This window comes from Camellia sinensis, chromosome 8 (assembly GCF_055761805.1).
Source record: "Camellia sinensis isolate YWXY chromosome 8, ASM5576180v1, whole genome shotgun sequence".
Taxonomy (NCBI): Eukaryota; Viridiplantae; Streptophyta; class Magnoliopsida; order Ericales; family Theaceae; genus Camellia; species Camellia sinensis.
The window spans coordinates 155,409,253-155,430,884 of record NC_138968.1 but is presented as its reverse complement, the minus strand read 5'-3'; the positions used below and the strand labels follow the sequence as shown (position 1 = coordinate 155,430,884).

The 21,632-nt window shown below is 38.0% G+C and overlaps 1 protein-coding gene across 1 annotated transcript; it reads right to left on the bottom strand.

Annotated features, from left to right (window-relative positions):
* Positions 1-20,978: 20,978 nt before the first annotated feature.
* Positions 20,979-21,632, bottom strand: LOC145798205 (uncharacterized). The gene has a single exon (XM_082885697.1). The coding sequence runs from the start codon at positions 21,630-21,632 to the stop codon at positions 20,979-20,981; it is 654 nt and encodes a 217-aa protein (XP_082741823.1).

Here is a 21,632-nt window from a genome sequence, read left to right as displayed (position 1 = left end):
TATGTTATTCTGTTAAGAGGCCTTTAGTAATCCAAGGATTACTGGCTGGTTATAATGCTAAACCTATAAGGGTGGGTTTGGATCTTGACATTTCATGTTTTGCAAACCGCTCGAACGACAAGAGTTGCACTCGAACGATGACCTCAGTCTCACGCTCGAGTGACCGTCAAGCTTGCATCGAGCAAAAAAGTCAAGTAACTAGTACTTTTGCAGAGTTTACAGACTACTCGAGCTACCAAAGTTGCGCTTGAGCGACCACCCACATTTTTTAGCCTCTGCTTGAGATAAAGGCCTGTTTTAAGCAAATTTTGTCAAGTGTTTCAAAGTGTATTTTGGCATCCACATTGCATCCTATGCATTCCTAGGTCATGGTTAAGACATAATAATGAGGATAAGAAGTAGAAACACACCAAGACAAGAAAGAACTACGTGAATAATTCTGGGTGTGTAATCCAGTTCGTATTCATTCTGTGTCTGTGTAGGTTACGTGCCGCAAGTTATCTGATTTGTTTGCTTTGGAGCCATCTGTGAGTAGTTACTTTGTAAAGATATGTTTACGTTTAAGTAATTTCTTATACGACAAGAAATGCTCTATTTTCTGACATGTTATATCAATAAATGATTGTCCATATATTAAAAAGTATTCGTGGCATCCTTAGCACAAGGCCCTAGCTCGAGGGTAACAATAACATAGTCTATGAGCACAAGGCCCTTGCCTGGGGGTAATAATACCGTGGTCTCATGGCCCTTGCCCGGGGGTAACAATACCGTGGCTCAAGTATGTTACAAGTTCCCGGTATCGGAGTTTCCTTTATGGAACTGGTCAAGTATGATCTTTAATGCTCTATACATGATCTGTTAGCACTAATGCGTGTACCACGTATAATTCTCTGTGAAACTGAACAAGTACTTGTTTTTAAACTCTGAATAAGAATATGAAGTTGTTTCTACTTTCTGAATCTAATATGGGACTGTAGACGCGCCCGAGGACTCCCGAGCTCCGCGCCTACGAGGATGCGGAATTTGTTTTGTTCTCTAGCAACTACAAGTTCAGACTCAATATCACGGTTCTGAATCTAATCTCACAATGTGCAATGTAAGATCGATAAATCACCAAAGAGTCCAAATCCGGCAAATCATTTTGGAAAACTGATTTTTAATAAAGAAGTGCCAAACATGGATTGTTTTGCCAGATACAGAGTCGCCACCTAAATATTTTATTTTGGGAGAATTTAGGAAACCCTGACTCGTGCCTAAGGCCACGTGTCCGTCATCATCAAAGTTGCCTCAGCTCGGGGACTTGGGTACGAGAGGGGAAGGTCATGCAATGAGCACCCTCGCTCGCCCGATCAAAGATCGGCCTGTACTAAGCATGGTGTCTTGTTTTTGAAAATACATGTGCTCTTATTCCGGTTATTAACCTAGAATTACTATGTGATGCACACAGCATACATGTATAGACTAGATTGCCTAAATTTGAACAAAACATTGCATGTTCGTTTGTTTGAAAATGGTTTAAAGTTTGCCACTCGCAAGTAGGCTAAATCGGGGATTTGGATGAATTGTTCCAATTTAAGCAATCCAACTTTCACCCACAGGCATTCAGGCAGTTATATCAAATAAGCAGTTAGCCTCATGGCAAGCATGCTTAACATGGCAGTCAATAACACACATGCAGTATGCTAAAGCGTAAACACTCACAGTGTACTCCGAGCCAAAACAAAGAACTAGTTAGAAATCATGCATGACCCTAGTTCATGTTAAAATGGCTAATGCAACACATGTGAAAATGCAACTCAGATAGGCTCGGCTATTCTAAGATGTCATGTGAAAATGCAACTTGATACATGTATTCAAATAGGAATTGAAATACAATGCAGTTAGTATGATGCGCCGAGCCCGGTGCATGCAATACAGATGAATGGATGCACACATGCAAGCATAAGGTATGCTAAACGAAATATGCCCTAAAACTAACCATCATAAGCAGTTAAGTAAAAGGGAGAAAGAAATGGGGGTTGGAAGACATGCATCACACACATGCACGCTTATTACAACAATTGGCCCTCTCAAGGGAGAGTTCGAATAAGAAACTAATTAGCTAATCTAAGCTAATTAAACTAACTATTACAAAGCAAACTAATTAACTAATCCTAGTTAACTAATTATTACAAAACAAATTGAAATAGCTAAACGTATTAACTATTAAAGTACAAAACGAATGCATAATCTAGCTAAGTAAAGAAGCTAAATAAAGTAGTAAAAACAGGAGCCTCAGGGGGAGAAGAATGCATGCATGTCCAGTTGCCTCGTTCGGAAATCCAATGCGATGCCCCGATTTGCCTCTGTTTTCAATTGTTTTCAGAACCTTGTACCAAGCTCCAGAAAGCTTAAACTCCACCCAGGGGACCTCTAGGGATGCTGTCGACCAATTATTGGTGTCACCAGCCACCTGCCGACCACTTTCTGTGTTGGAAGCCAGAAAAAGTGGTCAGCCAACTAATTTTTCTGGCTGGCCGACCAGTTGTTGCTGCCAAACTCCAGTTTTCTGCAACAAAGAGCAAGAAAGGGCATGGCAATGTATTTGCAAGATATGTGTGCACAACCACCCTCCCTATCATTTCATGAGCTCAAGGGAGTGTAGTTCTCGACCATCGGGCCACCAATCGCGCATTTCAATGCGTGATGGCCGAGAAGTCAAATTGCACAATTTAATATAAAATGAATGCACAAGTGAACACATAAAGCCTAAAACTCTATCATGTATGATCAAGAACGTTGGCGACCAAGAATTGAGGCATGTTTCATCACTTCAAGTATGAAACGTCCCTCGTTTCTTGTGCTTGGATTAACACTAAATCCAAATAACAATGCAACAGCATGGCATGCACAATGCTATGTAACATGGAGTATGCAAAAATGTAATGCAACACAAGCATGCAAATATGCAATATGACTTAAGCATGCAAACATGGAATGCAATATGAACAACCTAACAAGGCTAATGGCATGCACAATGCACAATGCCAAGAACAACAACTAGCATACATAATGCTAAATGACAACTAGCATATGCAATGCAATGAACATGGTATATACAAATGTAATCAAACAAAATGGCATACACAATGCGATGAACTATATGGTATACATAATGCTCAATGGACTTAAACCAAAATGGATAGACCTCAGCCATGCCCAAATTAGTGGCCATAACACCAAAACAAAGGCACCAAAAGACAAGGCATGCATGCACAATGTATTGGCCAATCAACTAGGCCTAAGAGCACAACCCTCAAGAAGGCTCAAGGAGTGACAAATGAGGAGGTGTAACAACACTAAATGCATTGAAATTAAATAAGAAATGATACCAAATCATTCAGTCAAACACAAGTATAGCATGCAAAGGTCCTAAAGCATGAAAGCTAATAAAGATGACTACAAAGGAGGCATGCAATACATGGAAAATATGCATGAACCAACCACAAACAGAGCTCAAGTAAGTCAAGACAATGACCAAAACATGCTAAGATGGAGGCTCAAGTACCTAGGCAAGATGGCATACATGCTAGGCCATAAATAAGGCAACAATGCACAACACTTAAAGGCATTCAAAGCATGAAAGAAGTGGGAACATGGCAATGCTATAAGCTCTGAAATGAAGTATTAAATGATGCCAAATCATCTAAATAGCTCAAAGATAGCATGCATGAGTCAACAAAACATAAAGCTAGCAAGGCCAATTGCACTACAACTATACTATGGCAAATGCAACCCAAAACAGTCCTAGAACATGTCAAAATGAGTTTAAAACATGCATGGAAGGAAGCCAAAACATGCTAGCATGAGGGGCATAAGGCATGATGCATATAAGGTAAATAAGGTGGATTACACTACACCTATTAAGACCCACTTAACCAACAAAAATCAGAGTTATATCATGGCAAGATAACCCCAAAAACACATTGAAATGATGGCTCGCAAGCTAAGGCATGAAGGCATACGCAACAATTCATGTTAAGGCATAAAGGGGGAAACCCTCAAACGCATTGAATGAGTGACAGATGCAAGTGCATGGCCATGAAACATGGACTAAAATCACATTATAAATGATGCCAAACCATTCAAATAGTCCAAGTAAAGCATGCTAGCGGACTTGGTGCACAAAGCTAACAAGCTAGATTGAACCATGGCTATACAAAGAAAGTCATGCATGGTCAAAACAACCTAAATCAGAGCTAAAGCATGCTAAAAAATGAACAAAAGCTTCTTGAAGTTAAGCCAAAAGCATGCTAGAATGACATGTCAAGGCATGATGCATGTTAGGCTAATTCAAGGAATTGCACTACAAGTGCATGAAGCATGCAAGAGGTGACCAAACCAAATCGTAACAGAGGTATGACATGGCAAAAAAACACCAAGAACATGCTGAAATTGACTCAACACAAGCTAGAATGACATGCTACTTCATGAAGCATACAAGACTAGTGTGCAAGATTTACACTACAAGTGTATAAGCCATGCATGGAGTGACCAAACCAAGCAAAAACAGTGGTAAGCCTCAACAAAATAACCACAAATACATGCTAAGATACAAGCTAACACAAGCTTAACAAACATGCTCACACATGAGGCATTCAAGGCAAGTATTGAAGACACAAGGAGAGGGGATGACCCTCTCCTATTATGGACCTCAAAACACCATTCAGTGGTGAGAAGGCCAAAACAAGGTGGTCCCAAAAGCTCACAAAGAAGGCACAAAAACAAGGCCAAACAAGACCTAAGAGGGGGTAAACAACCCCAAATACAAAAGTGACCTTAAACAAAGATCTTAAGCATACAAAATTAGAACTTTTTGTAGTTTAGAGTTAAGCTTAAAACAATATGCAAAAGGGTCCGAAAGCTTAAGCAAGAATGGGGGTTTAAGAGGTTTGTTTCTCACCCTTGAAGACCACCTTCAAAACCAAAACTCCAGCAGCTTTTTCCAACCAAAACCAGTCCAAAACAACCTCAAGAAGTCTCAGCAACAAAAGGATGGTGTTTGAGTGTGTGTTTGTGTGTTAAAATGAGGTAAAATTACACTTTTAAGACACAAAATGAAGAACAAGAGCAATATAGAGACAAAGCTATATGTATAACTCAAACCCCAAATTTCTGAACCTAGATGAGGGAGGAGGAGCCTCCCTCTTATAGAGAGCAAAAGCATAAGCTTCTTGAAGAAGCTAAGGCTCAAGGCCATCCCTCCATACACGTGTATGGAGGATGGTTCTTGTGCTCTCCAACTGTGCCAGCTGCCCAAAATATCTCTAAAAAAGTGACAAAAAGCAGCCGGCCACTTGAAGTGGTCGGTCAGTTACTTAAAGTGGTCTCCTAGAACAAAAACTGGTCAGCCATGGTGGGAGAGAGTCTAGAGCATGAAAACAAGCAAAATATGTGGTGACCGACCACTTTTGATGGTCTACAGATCAGGGAGACCAGTTGTCAGACCAGAAAACTGGCTGGCAGGAAGAAAAGTGGTTTACGGGGATAAAAACTAGTCTCCCACCCTTGTACCACTTTCCAAACAAGGAAAACAAGGTTTGTACCAAAGACAAACCAAAACAGATGCAAGACGAAAGTTCAGGAGGCAAAACGCGCAGCCGGGAGCCTCGAAAACTAGCTGTCGAGCGCCAAAAGTGGTTTACGACCACAAAAGTGGTCTCCCAAACCGCAGTGGCCCTCTAGGCCAAGGAAACAACGTGTGGTTCAAAAATCACGCCAAACGGAGAACGTTAAGCAGTCCCGAGACAAGGCGCGCGGCCGAAGGCTCCGAAAATCGAAAACTGATCTCCAAACAGGAAAAGTGGCCTACAACCACAAAAAGTGGTCTACAACCACTATAGAGTGGTCTACAAGACCTCTCCCTCCCTCAGGCAAGGAAAACAAGACTTGGTCCGCAAACCGAGCCAAAGCACAAAGAGTTCAGAGGCCCGGAGGCAAGGCTCTCAGCCAAACTCTAAAACCTCGAAACGAGCACAACATGCACAATCACTGAGCGCTCAATCGATGATGTCTGAGTCTTAAGGTCAATCAAAAATGGTGTGCCTACAGGGACATTATTCATTTAACCCTCTATTTTGTTATTATTCACTAGGCTTCCACTCATTATTTATATTATGTATGTAGGTGAACAGGCGCGTGACCAAGCTTAAGTTATTGCTTGGGAAGTTTTGGGTCAGCCAGCCACTGTGCCTCCTGAGGAGGTTCCCATTTGAAAGGTCAAGTTTTGTGACCCATACCAAGAATGTTTTGTTACTTTGTTTTTGTTTATCTGTATGCTGGCTAAGCTTCATTTTGTTATATTGTAATGAATGTGACGTAAGACTACTATATTTATGACGCCACGTATATGTATATAAAGTTTTGAATTTCAGTTCCATGTATGTCTACACAGCTCAATGGACTATGTATGTTTCTTATATTGCTTCTGTAGTCCCTTATATTATATGATATTCAAGTCAGAGGCCTTTGGTAATCCCAGGATTACTGGCCGATTACGACGCTAAACCTATAGGGGTAGGTTTGGGTTGTGACAGAGTGGTATCAGAGCCCATTTTCTACCGCACACACGAGTCCATACGAGCTATAGGATGTCCTAGAAAAGAATTAGGGGCATTCCATCTGCATGTGTGGGTGTGTGGACTATTTGAACATACCTGAACTGAACTAAAATGAATTGATGTGAACACATATGAATTATTATGACGCAAATTGATTTGGAATTGAGCACTAAGAACAAGAATATTATGTCTATGTTTATTATTGTCCTGTTTACCTATAGTAATGGAAAACACAAGAAGTAATGATGCAAATGAATTTTCCGAAGCCCAAATGAGCAGAATGGAATAAATACTTGCAGCTTTGATTGAGGTAATGACGCAGCAACAGAGGTAACAATCTTTACCTTCCCCACCTCCAGTGTTAGTTGAGCCGGAAAACACGGATATTATTTCACTGACATAGAAGTTCAACAAAATGAAGCTACCAATCTCTTTAGGTGGTATTGAGCTGTTGAAGGCTGAAACATGGCTGCTAGAGACTGGAAAGATATTTGAGGTGTTTCCGTGTTCGTAAATTCAGAAAGTTCTTTTGGCCACCTATACGTTGAAAGAAGAAGCTAGATGTTAGTGGATGCTTATCCAAGATAATAGTGGGATTATGACGTGAAGCTAGCTTAAAGTGATCTTTTATAGAAATATTTTCCCTAATGCTTCAGAGAGTGTAAAGTGCCAGAATTTCAAGAACTTAAGCAAGGTAAGATGTCCGTAGCCGAGTATGAGGCTAAGTTTACTGAGATGGCTAGATTTGCTCCTTATATGATTGACATAGATTACAAGAAGGCTTAGAAATTTGAAGGGGGCTTAGATCTAGATGTGTTTGATCGAGTATGTGTTTTGAAGTTGCCTACATATGTGAAGGTACTTGGCAGAGCATTGATGGCAGAGGCCACCTTGGCAGTAATGAAAAAGGCTAAAGCACCAATAACAGAATGGCAAAGTAAAAGATCTGGATCCAATTTTCGGAAGGGTCGTTCATCTTTCTCATACAAAAAGCAAAATATGGGATCTTCAAGCAATTCAAGCCAAAGCAGTGGCTCTATACTAGTTTGTTCTGACTATGGAAAGAAGCATAAATGCATGTGTTACCATGCATCTGGTGCGTGTTTTTGGTGTGGCAAGATTGGCCACCTGATTAAAGATTGTCTGATGAGATTCGATGATGCTAACCGTCTTACGGCAAGTTCAGCTGGATCCACCCTGCACCAAGAACAAATATGAAAACTAATACCGTGAGAGAAACTCTGAGGCAAGACTGAGTATTTGCATTAGTACCTGGTGATGTACAAAACACCGAGTTAGTGGTGTCAGGTATGATCTCTATTTCTGCTCAACGTGCTTATATGTTAATAGATTCTGGTTCTACGCATTCTTTTGTGTCTCATGCTTTTTCTCGGAAATTAACTCGACCCTTAGAACCATTGAATTATTTGTTATCTGTATCTACACCGTCTGGAGGCTCTATGTTATGTGCTTATGTGTACCCTGCATGTGACATTATGGTTGGAGATATGTTATTATATGTTGATTTGTTACCATTGGAAATTACTAATTTTGATTGTATTTTTGGGTATGGATTGGTTGACAAAATATTATGTCACCATTGATTGTGTGAGTAAATCTGTTGTGTTTCAACCACCAAGTATACCTGAGTTTATCTTTATTGGGAATGGGGTAGTTTCTCCGCCGTACTTGATTTCATTTATGAAATCCAAAAAGTTGTTAAGAAAAGGTTGTTTCGGCTACTTGTGTTGTGTATTAACTGTACCTTCGGATAGTGCTAATGTGGAAACTATTCCGTAGTTCGTGAATTTCCTGATGTATTTCCTAATGACCTACCTGGGGAGTTAATTTATAGGGAAATTAAATTCACCATTGATGTAGTATCCGAGACACAACCAATTTCTAAGACCCCTTACAGAATGTCAACCTCTGAACTGAAAAATTGAAAGTTCAACTCCAAGAATTGCTAGACAATAAATTCATTCGACCGAGCACTTCACCTTGGGGTGCTCCAATTTTGTTTGTTAAGAAGAAAGATGGGTCCCTAAGATTATACGTAGATTACCGGGAGTTGAATAGGGTAACTATTAAGAATAAATATCCATTGCCCTGAATAGATGATTTGTTTGACCAACTCTAGGGAGCCTTAGTATTTTCCAAAATTAACCTTAGATCGGGCTATCATCAATTGAAGGTTAAGGCAGAAGATATTGAGAAAACTGCTTTCCAGACTAGATACAGACACTATGAATTTTTAGTAATACCATTTGGGGTAACGAATGCACCTGCGGCCTTTATGGATCTAATGAACAAAGTTTTCAAATAATTTCTTAATGAGTTTATAGTTGCATTTATTGATGACATCTTAATTTATAAATTGTCCAATTGTGAATTCTGACTTGACAGCGTAGCATTTTTGGGACATATGATTGACAAGGACGGTATATCGGTGGACCCACAGAAAATCGAAGCCATTGTAGACTGGCCAAGACCAACCAATGTGTCTGAAGTTAGAAGTTTTCTAGGGCTTGCAGGCTATTATCGCAGATTTGTGAAAGATTTCTCCAAGCTTGCTTTGTCACTCACTCAACTGACACAGAAAACTACACCATTTGACTGGAATGATCAAAGAGAGTCCGCTTTCTAAGAGTTAAAGACCAGATTAGTAACTGCACCAATTTTGACTCTGCCAAATGGTACTGAAGGGTTTCAAATTTATAGTGATGCTTCGTACAAAGGTTTGGGATGTGTGTTAATGCAAAATAGGAAAGTGATTGCTTATGCTTCTCAATAACTTCACCCTCATGAAAAGAATTACCCGATTCATGACCTTAAATTAGCAATTATGGATTTTGCATAAAAGATTTGGTGCCATTATCTGTATGGAGTGACTTGTGAGGTGTACATTGATTATAAAAGCTTGAAATATTTCTTTACCCAAAAGGAACTAAACACGAGATAGAGAAGATGGCTGGAATTGATAAAAGACTATGACTTGCAAATTTTGTACCATCTGGGGAAAGCAAACACAGTTGCAAATGCCTTGAGCCGTAAATCCATGGACAATTTGTCATGTTTACTCACCGGTCAGAAAGACTTGATATGTGACCTAGAGAGAAATGAAATTGAACTTGTGTTACATGAACAGGGCAGGATCTTATCTGCCATTTCCACTCAACCTGCAATCATTGATGAAATTAAAGAGAAATATCTTGAGGATGAGTTTTTGAAGAAGATTGTTGATGACCTTAACTCCAAACCGAGGTCGGAATTTGTGTATGATACTAATGAGTTGAAAAATAGACTTTATGTACTGAGTTGTTCTGACTTAAGGAAACGTGTTATGACTGAGGCTCACAGTTTGAAATTTGCTATGCATCCGGGTAATACCAAAATGTACAAGGATCTAAAACAGAATTTCTAGTGGCTTGGCATGAAGAAAAGCATTGGTGATTTTGTAGCCAGATGTTTGCATTGCCAACAAGTTAAAGCCGAACATCAATGACCTGCTAGATTACTTCAACCGCTTCCAATACCGGAATGGAAATAGAAGCATATCACGAGGGACTTCATTGTTGGATTGCCTCACTCTTCCCGTGGTTTGGACTCTATCTAGGTAATTATTAATCATTTAACTAAATTTACCCACTTTTTGCTTGTCAAATCTTTGTATAATGTGGATAAGTTGGCTAACTTGTATGTCAATGAGATTATGAGATTACATGGTGTGCCAATATCTATTGTATCTAACAGAGATCCCAACTTTACTTCAAGATTCTGGTAGAGTTTACAATAGGCTTTGGGGACCGAACTGAGTTTTTTTTTTTTGTTACAGGAAAATCCTCCCTACTCTCCCGTAGGTCCAAGGCAGCGCCCCTTGCAGAGATCACCAAGGTGTCCTGTTAGTCGTTTCGAGCGAGAAGACTATAACCTAGGAACTTGCCCCGACCTCCCAAGACAAGCTCCGCTTAAGTCAGGACTCGTACAGCGGGAGAGCATTGAACCCACACCAAGTGCTGACTAGACAACTTGAGGTCCAACCTCCTAACCAACAGTGCTTCGCCTAGGAGATTGGCCCAAGAGAGGAATTGAACTTGTGACCTTGGGGCTTAAACCCCAAAGCCTTACCATAATCACTGAGATTAAGCAGTGCTTATCATCCACAAATAGATGGCCAATCAAAAAGAATGATACAGACTTTGAAGGACATGCTCAGAATGTGTGCCCTAGATTTTCAAGGCAATTGGGAGACCTATTTACCATTGGCCAAGTTTGTGTATAACAATAACTACCATTCGAATATCGGTATGGCTCCTTATGAAGCTTTGTATGGTAGAAAATGCCGTTCTCCGATTTGTTGGGCCGAGGTTGGTGACAGACCTTTGTTGGGACTGGAACTTGTGCAAAAAATGACTGAAAATGTGAAATTGATTCAACAAAGATTGAAAACTGCACAAAGCCGCCAAAAGAGTTATGCGGATGTCCGAAAAAGAGATCGAGAATATGAAGCTGGGGACCATGTATTAATCAAAGTGACTCCTATGAAAAGGAAAACACGGTTTGGAGTGAAAAGCAAATTGGCACTGAGATATGTTGGGCCATATAAGATCCTTGAGAAAATCAACCTGGTGACGTATCGGGTAGCTTTATCGCTAGTCATGGAGCATATGCATAATTTTTTTCAAGTATCCATGCTTCGAGAGTATCTGAGAGATCCATTTCATGTGATTAAACCAACTCATATTCTGAAAGATGATTTTACTTATGAAGAACGACCAATTCAGATTGTGAATCGTCGGATCAAAAGATTGAGGAACAAAGAAATACCGTTGGTAAAAGTTGATTGGCAAAATCATAGAGGGACCTATGAAACTTGGGAGACCGAAGAAGACATGATGAAGAGATACCTTAATTTATTTCATTTGGATCCGATATTTTACCAAAGCAAAGGTAATTTGAGTTTGGAGAACCAAACTCTTTAAGGGGGGAAGACTGTAACAACCCCGACCTGTGATTAATTGCTAAACCATGATTAAGATGCTTAATGAGTAATTAAGATGGAATTTTGAGTTAGTTGCATATGTCTTGCATTATTTGTGTTTATATCTGTCTGTTGTAGGAGTATCTATTTGTCTTTTTGTTCTTTTTTGCGAATTGAAGGCCTTATCGGCATCTGATCACAAAATTGACTTGGTTTCTGTGTTATTTACAATTTTTAGAATTTTATGGTAGGTTTAATTAAAATTTGATTTGGAATCAAATAATTAGATTAATTAAGTATAAATTGATTAGGCTAAGTTAGATTAGTTAGTGGAGCCTATATAAGGCTAATGTTGAGCCACAGATCACTTTACACACTCTCATTTCTCATCTTCTTGACTTCAAACGTGGAGAGAGAAGGACTAAGAGAGAATTGAGTTCAAACAAAGGATTTAGCTTGGAAATTCAAGGATTTGGCTTGGACCCATAGTGAATTCACCATCTGGAGCTTAATTGAGATGTTGAGGTAAGAATCCAACACTTAAATTGTATAATTATGATGTCTAGAACATGAATTCAAGAGAATTTAGTTGTGTAATACAAGAATTGAGCTAGAATTGATGAAGTTGAGCCATATCATGCATGTATGTTCATTTCATCACAATTTGAGTTTGATTTCAAGGAATTCTTACATGTATGTGCTTCTTTTACTTTTAACTTGAGAATTAATCTTATGTGATACCATTTTACAACGAAATGATCATGCTTTGGAAGCTTTGAAGGCAAGGCAATACGTGCATGTTATGTTTGTATGGATTGAGTTTCGTTTTGCACAATTGGCATGCTTTTAGGCTTTGATTTTGCGAAACAGTTTTGAATTCTTGATGTTTGACTAGTTTACACAAGTTTCCTTAAGTTTTTGGCCCAAAAGAACTTGATTTGCAACTTTGAGTTTGAGTTTGAAGCTTGGAAGAGCAATATGGAAATTCCAGATTCTGTCACTCTACTCGAGCTACAGAACCTGCGCTCGAGTGACTACACTGTATTTTACACTCTCGCTCGAGCGACCAAAAGTTATCTTGAGAATAAAATGCATGCTCCCAGAAATTTTCATGTTTTGTGAATTGCTCAAGAGAAAAGAGTTACGCTGGAGCGAAGACCTCAATCTCACGCTCAAGCGACCGTCGAGCGAAAAAATCAAGCAACCAGTACTTTACAGACTGCTCGAGCGACTGAAGTTGCGCTCGAGCGACCACTCACATTTTTGAGCCTCCGCTTGAGTAAAGGAAGTTGTGCTCGAGCGAAGGACCTGTTTTCAACAAAATTTGTCAAGTGTTTCAAAGTGCATTTTGGCATCCACATTGCATCCTAGGCATTCCTAGGTCATGGATAAGACATAATAATGAGTATAAGAAGTAGAAATACAATAAGATAAGAAAGAACTAAGTTAATAATTCCGGGTGTATAATCCAGTACGTATTCATTCTGTGTCTATGTAGGTCACGTGCCACAAGTTATTTGATTTGTCTACTTTGGAGCCATCTGTGAGTAGTAACTTTGTGAAGCTATGTTTACGTTTAAGTAATTTCTTATATGATATTATATGACAAGAAATGCTATATTTTTTGACGTCATATGTTCTGAATCAATGAATGATTGTCCATTTATTGAAAAGTATTCGTGACATCCTTAGCACAAGGCCCTAGCCCGGGGGTAACAATACCGTGATCTATGAGCACAAGGCCTTTGCTCGAGGGTAATTATACTGTGGTCTCATGGCCCTCGCCCAGAGGTAACAATACCGTGGCTCAAGTATGTTATAAGTTCCTAGTACCGGAGGTTCCTTTATGGAACTGGTCAAGTATAACCTTTAATGCTCTATACATGATCTGTTAGCGCTAATGGGTGTACCACGTATGATTCTCTATGAAACTGAACAAGTACTCATTTCTGAACTCTGAATAAGAATATGAATCTGTTTCTGCTTTCTGAATCTGATATGGGACATCATTCAATGAACCCTTTACTCTGTTATTATGCCCTGGACTTCCGCTTATTATTTATATTATGTATGTAGATGAGCAGGTGCGTGACCAGGCCTAAGCTGTTGCTTGGGAAGTTTTGGGTTAGCCATCCACTGTGTCTCCCTGGGAGGTTCCCATTTGAAAAGTCAAGTTTTGTGACTCATACCAAGAATGTTTTGTTATTTTGTTTTTGTTTTTCTGTACACTGGGCTATGCTTCCTTTTGTTATATTGTAATGAATGTGGCGTAAGACTATTGTATTTGTGACGTCACGTATGTGTATGTAAAGTTTTGAATTTCATGTATGCCTACAAAACTCAATGGACTATGTATGTTTCTTATACTATTTTTGCAGCTTCTTATATTATATGATATTCAGGTCAAAGGCCATTGGTAATCCGAGAATTACTGGCCAGTTACGACGCTAAACCTATAGGGACGAGTTTGTGTCGTAACAATATCATTTTGGATACTTTTGTATAACTATAAAAAATTATTATGATCACATGTTATTTATCATCTGATATATTATTACTGTATTAATGTAATGTGTTTTCTTATTAATGTCTATTATCAATGTAATGGTGAGATGTCACATGATAAATAAAAATATATTTTGTTATTATTATTATTATTGATAATATATATTTATTTATTTTTTACAATGCTCAAAAAACAATTTATGTTCATTGTTAGTTTTTGTAGATGAGAAGTCCAAAGCAAATTATATATAATTCAAGTTATAACTAATTTGAGATTGAAAAGGAAAGTTCAAAAGAAATTATAATTATATATAATTTTAAAATATTTTAAAAAATACAAAGAAAAATTGGAATTATAAATTATAATTATCAAACAATCTAATTCTATTTTGAAAAAAAAAATAAATGAAAAATTGATCAAATTTAAGTTTATAATTAGTAAATATTTTTCATAAGTCATCAATTTTTTATTCAAGTTCTAGCCTGATCTAGTTTCAAATACTTTTTCAGATATAAATATATCTTAATATTGATACAATCAATATTAGAAATATTTTAAGAAGGGTAAATTATATCGTTAGTCCCCGCATTTTGTCTCTTGTGTCAATTTGGTCTCTGTAATTTTAATTAGTTTGATTTTGACCATTAATTTTAGATTTTGTATCAATTTGGTCTTATTAATAATTGTCAAGACCCAAACCCGCCCCTATAGGTTTAGCGTTGTAACTGGCCAGTAATCCGTGATTACCGAAGGGGCTGGCGGAAGCCAATCAATAATAATATACATCGTCCAATGAGCTGTGAGGACTTGAATGGAATTAAACTTTCATGCACATAGCCATATTCATAACCACTTATAACAAAAATACATATACAAGATAGCATGCAAGATAGGGACTTAATCCCATCATCAAAAAAACTATATAAACAAAAATCTTAGACATTCTTTACACTTAACAAAATAGTGGATTTGAATCACCCAAAAGCCTTAACTCGAGCAAGTTTAGAACCTCGTTATGAGGCACAATGGCTGGCTTGACAAAACATGAGTTCGGGTTAGTGCCTTTAGCTTTGATCCGGTGTCTGGCCACCTACATATATAGTAAACCGTGAGCTATAGCCCAGTGAATAACAAATGTGTAAAGAGTTTAAGAATGATATCCTTCAATTTTTGAAACAATCGGTTAGCATTAAAACATTTTCAATCAATATCATTTTCAATCAATATCATTTGTTGATCTACCATTCAATTCAATCAATTCAATAACTATATAAGTCATACGTGGTACATCCAATAGCAACGATACACTTGGTCTTAAAATACCAAACAATCAATTGATAGCCATCATACAATAACAATAGTTCCAAAAATTGGAACTGACAGAGATCTCTATAACAACAACGATATCAATAACAATAAGAATACGCTATGGATGCCACGAATACAATTCAAAAGAGAATCATCATTCAATTGATAAAAGTAACTATTTAGAAACAATATAATTTATCATTCAGAAATTAAGTACAATTCGAACATATCTTTACAACATTGTTACTCACAGTGGGCTCCTTGATACACGAACGATAAGGCACTAAGCTATGGTGTCCGACCTAACAAACAAATTCAAGTACAACAACTCAATTATATCCATGCCAGATTCAATCACTTCTATTTCTATTCACTTCGTTATTATTCCATCAATTTCTATTCATTGCTCACTTATTCGATTCTAACTTAATTCATGCACTCTAATGCACTCATGAGATGCAAATGATTATTAAAACATTTTAAAAACTATGCAAATGGAGGCTCGAAAAGGGGAAAAAATGAAGCAAAAACAAAACTGGGACTGCCCTGTTGGCCGCCCGTGCGGTTTCCTTGACCGCTTGTGCGGTGGCTTGGCCGCACGTGCAGTGAATTTGGTGGCATGAGCGGCGGTCAAGCAGTGTGCACCCATGGGCTAGTGAAGGTTGGCCGCTCGTGTGTAGGCCCAATCCGCTCGAGTGGTCGAGGCTGAAATGGTGTTCAAAAATCTGCCAAGTTTTGGGGTTTACATTTTTCAAACCACTTTTATTTCCATACAAGCCAAGGCCAAATATTCATAAAACATACTTTGAATTCATGATTTCTTACTCCAACCAAAAACTCATCAAATCAAAAGGAGGTTCAATTGCCATGCAAAAAGTCAATCTTTGAATTTATATACCAAAACTGAAAATTCACATGAAAGTTTCCTCCTAACTTTGAAAACTCAAATAAGAAGTAAAGACAATTCCATGGAAATTATGTCATGCATGTTGAATTTAGGGCCAAATTCTTTCAATTCTTTTCTACCTTAGCTTGCATGTTTTAATTTGTCAATTCTAACATTAAAGCTTCCAATTAACCAAAAATTCATTCTAATTAACGCTTTGTCTTAGAGGATGATGAGTGTGGGAAGTTCAATTTCAAGAAATTTTAATGAAAATCTTACCTTAAATTGATGAATTGTGAAGAGCTAAACGAATTTCTTCCTCAATTTTCTTATTTTCCCTTTTCTTTCTTATTTCTTTGTTAAACTCTCTCACCTTCAAAATCCTTCCCTCTCTCTACATGTGCTATTCCTAGGTGAACACCAAGTTCTCACTCTCTTTCTTTAATCAATAGATGAGTAGGATTTCTTTTCTATCTTTTTTATTCTAAAAAGTTAATAATAAATCACTTAATTAATGTGAATCAATCTCACTCAATTAAATTAATCTTCATCACAATATAAGCTTAATTATGCTAAATTAAATTATACTAAGGTGAATTAGGCTCTAATTTCCTATTGTATTATTTAATTCTACGTCGTTAAAATTAGCGAATCAGACAGGTTTAATTCATTCCTTTACGTATCTGTTCCCAATAACACTATAATATCGCTCAATAAAAGCATGTATCATATGGCACATAATTCGCATAATACATAATCACATGATTAACAATAAGCATATAATTAATTTAATTAATTTGCTTAATTGAGGAGGTGGTTGTCACATCCTCTCCCCCCTAGGACGTTTATTCCTCCAAACTCAATTACCTTCCTCCGGAAAGAATACAGGATTAAGTGGAAAAAGGTTCGGATATCTTGTCTTCATGTCATCTTCCCTCTCCCAAGTTGCATAAATACCACCATGATTTTGCCAATCCACTTTCACTAACGGGATTTCTTTATTTTTCAATTTCTTGATTCGCCGATTTACAATCTGAATGGGCCTTTCTTCATAAGTATAGTCATCATTCAATACCATATGGGTAGGCTCAATAACATGAAAAGGATCCCGAAGATAGTCCCACAACATCGAAACATGAAAGACATTATGCATATGTTCCATTTCGGGAGGGAGTGCTACTTGATAAGCCACTGGATTAATCTTTTCAACGATTTCATACGGCCCAACATATCTCGGTGCTAACTTGCCCTTGGTTCCAAAGCGAGTCTGCATTTTCATTGGTGTCACCTTAATAAAAACATGGCCACCCACTTCATATTCCCTGTCTCGCCTTCGGACGTCCGCGTAACTTTTCTGTCGGCTTTGTGCAGTTTTCAATCTTTGTTGAATTAATTTCACATTTTCTGTTGTTTCATGTACAATCTCAGGCCCAAGTAAAGGCCCATCTCCAACTTCTGACCAACAAATAGGAGACCGACATTTTCTGCCATATAAAGTCTCGAAAGGTGCCATACCAATACTTGAATGAAAACTATTGTTGTAGGCAAATTCTGCTAAAGGCAAATGACTTTCCCAATTCCCTTGGAAATCAAGCACACACATACGCAACAAGTCCTCCAGAGTTTGGATTGTTCTTTTTGATTGGCCATCTGTCTGCGAATGGAATGCACTATTCAATCTCAATTCCGTACCCAATGCCATTTGTAGATTTTGCCAAAATCTTGATGTGAACTTCGAGTCCCTATCAGAAACAATGGACACAGACACTCCATGCAATTTAAAAATCTCATTAATATAAATTGTAGCCAACTTATCCGCATTATAAATTGTTTTGACAGGTAAGAAATGAGCAGACTTAGTCAACCGATCAACAATAACCTAAATTGAATCCATACCTCGATTGGAGCGAGGTAGTCTAACAATAAAATCCATAGTAATATGCTCTCATTTCCACTCCGGTATTGGAAAAGGTTGAAGTAAACCCGCGGGTCGTTGATGTTCAGCTTTGACTTGTTGGCAATGTAGGCATTTTGACAGAAACTCGGCAACTTCTCTCTTCATTCCTGGCCACCAGAAATTAAGCTTCAAGCCTTGGTACATTTTTGTATTTCCCAAATGAATAGAAAGTTTTGAACTGTGGGCTTCTTGCAAAACTCACTTTTTCAATTCGGAATCATTTGGCACACATAATCTACCTTGAAATTTCAACACATAATGTTCAAAAACAAAACTTGGCCTCAGTTTGGATTCCCATTCATCAATAATCTTCTTCAAAAAGTCATCTTGTTGTTGTTTCTCTTTACTTTCCTCAATAAGTGCCGGTTGAGCAGAAATAGCAGCCAATGTCCCGCATTGTTTTCGCAAAACAATTTCAACCTCAAATTTCTCAAGGTCACGTAGCAATTTTCTTTGCTCGGTATGTAAGCCAGCCAAATTCCAAATTGATTTCTGACTAAGTGCATCAGCAACAATGTTAGCTTTCCCCGAATGATACAAAATTTGTAAGTCATAATCTTTTATTAATTCTAGCCATCTCCGCTGTCTCATGTTCAACTCTTTCTGTGTAAAGAAATATTTTAAACTCTTGTGATCTATGTACACCTCACATGTTGCCCCATACAAGTAGTGGCGCCAAATCTTCAATGCAAATACTACTGCGACAAGTTCCAAATCATGCGTCGGATAATTCTTTTCATGTGGTCTTAGTTGTTAGGAAGCATATGCAATGACTTTACCATTCTGCATCAATACACACCCCAAACCCTTATAAGAAGCATCACTAAAAATAGTAAATCCATCCGTACCTGAGGGTAAGGTGAGAATCGGTGCAGTCACAAGTTGAGTCTTCAATTCTTGAAAGGCTGATTCTCTCTGGTCAGTCCAGTCAAACAGTACTCCTTTTTGAGTCAACTGAGTCAAAGGCAAAGTAATTTTGGAGAAGTCTTTCACAAATCTTCAATAGCACCTGACCAAACCTAAAAAACTCTAGACTTCAGTAACATTAGTAGGCCTAGGCCAATTAATAACTACTTCAATCTTCTGTGGGTCAACTGAAATGCCATCTTTACTAATCACATGCCCCAAAAACATAACACTATCAAGCCAGAATTCACACTTTGTTAGTTTTGCATATAATTTCTGCTCTCTCAAGGTTTGCAAAGCAATTCTCAAATGGTGTTCATGTTTCTTTTTACTTTTGGAATAAATCAAGATATCATCTATAAAAACAACCATAGATTCATCGAGGAATGGTTGAAAATTCTGTTCATAAGATCCATAAATGCAGCAGGCACATTAGTAACTCTGAAAGACATAATAAGAAATTCATAATGTCCATACCTTGTTTAGAAAGTAGTCTTTTCAATGCCCTCAGCTTTGACTTTCAATTGGTGGTATCCGAATCTAAGGTCAATTTTGGAAAAGACTTCAGCACCTTGTAATCGGTCAAATAAATCATCAATGCGAGGCAACAGGTACTTGTTTTTCACTGTCACATTGTTCAATTCACGGTAATCAATGCAAAGCCTCAACGAGCCATCCTTCTTTTTCACAAATAAAACTAGAGCGCCCCACGATGATGTACTAGGCCTAATAAAATTCTTGTCCAACAACTCTTACAACTGGATTTTCAACTCTTTCAATTCAGTAGATACCATTCTGTACGGAACTTTGGAAATTGGTTGTGTACCCGGTAACACCTCAATAGTGAACTCAATCTCCCTATCAATCAGATCCCCTAGCAAATCATCTGGAAAAATATCTGGGAATTCTCTAATTATAGGAATACTGTCCACATTAGCTTTAATATCACCAGGCACAGTCAGTATACAACATAAATACCCTTTACACCACTTTTTAATCAATTTGGATGCTTTCATAAATGAAATCAAGTATACAACACCAACTCCATTAAATATAAATTCAGGCAATCCAGATGGACGAAAATAACTTGCTTTGTTACATAGTTAATGGAGGCATGATATTTTGTTAACCAATCCATTTCCAAAATTACATCAAAATGATCAAGATTCAGAGGTAGCAAATTAACATACAAAAGTACATCCCCAATAACAATCTCACATGCAGGATACACATAAGTACAAGTCATAGATCCCCCAGTAGGTAAAGATACAACTAACATATAGCTCATGGGTTCTAGTGGTCTATTTAATTTTCGTGAAAAAGCATGCGAGACAAATGAGTGTGTAGACCCCGAATCAATCAGAATGTAAGCATTTTGAGCACAAATTGAAAGTACACCTAACACAACTGCCTCAGTATTCTGCACATCTCCTGGTACAAGTGCAAACACCCGACCTTGCCTCAAAGGTTCTTTCTTGGTAGCTTTGGAATTGGGTTTTGGTGTAACAGTTGATGCTGCAGCACTTGCTACGGGTCTACTATAATTCTGAGAAGCGAGAGGACAATCTTTAACTATGTGACCTACCTTGCCACATTTATAACATGCCCCGGAGATTCTATAACAAACCCCATTTGTGTCTTTTGCCGCATTCTGGACAAGGTGGTATAGAGTTGTTGCCTTGGTTAGAACTGTTTGTTGACCCTGTGTTTTGCTTCTTATTCAATGAATTGTTCCGGCCCTTTTTGAAATTAAAACCTTGCCTCTTACCCTGCCATTCAGTCACTGGTATGTTAGCTTGTTTCAATGCTGTAACATTTGTCTCGGCTATGATAGCTCAGTCTAGTACATCCACGTACTTGAGTAATTTCAAGACATTGATTTGATCAAGTATTTCCACATTAAGTCCACCCCCAACCTTTCTAGTCTTCTTATAATCAGTGTCTACCATGTGCGGCGCATAGCGAGTGAGTTCAGTGAATTTAGCCTCATATTCTGCTATTGTCATAGTACCCTGCTTCAATTGCTCAAATTCAGTCACTTTTCGGTCACGAACACATTGAGGGAAGTATTTATCATAAAATGCTTCCTTGAATTGAGCCCAAATCATTGCATTATTATCTTCATGCACAAGCATCCACCATCGTCTTGCCTCTTTTTGCAAAGTAAAGGTAGCCAACAATACTTTTTGTGCCTCGGAACACGGGAACACTTCAAACAGTTTTTCAATTTTGAGGATCCACGCCTTAGCTTTGAGCGGTTCTAGTCCTCCTTGGAATGTTGGTGGTTTCATTTTATTAAACTTCTGTGTTAGGGCAATCATATCATTATTGGCATTTAGTTCAAGTTGCACTGGTAGCGAAGGATGGGGTGGGGGTTGTTGGTTCTGTTGTTGTCTTAGAGCCTCAATCAATAATTCAACCATCCTTTCCAATCTTGCAATTCTTGTTTCATATGATTCAGGTTCATCTGTATTCCTTGCATTCTCCAT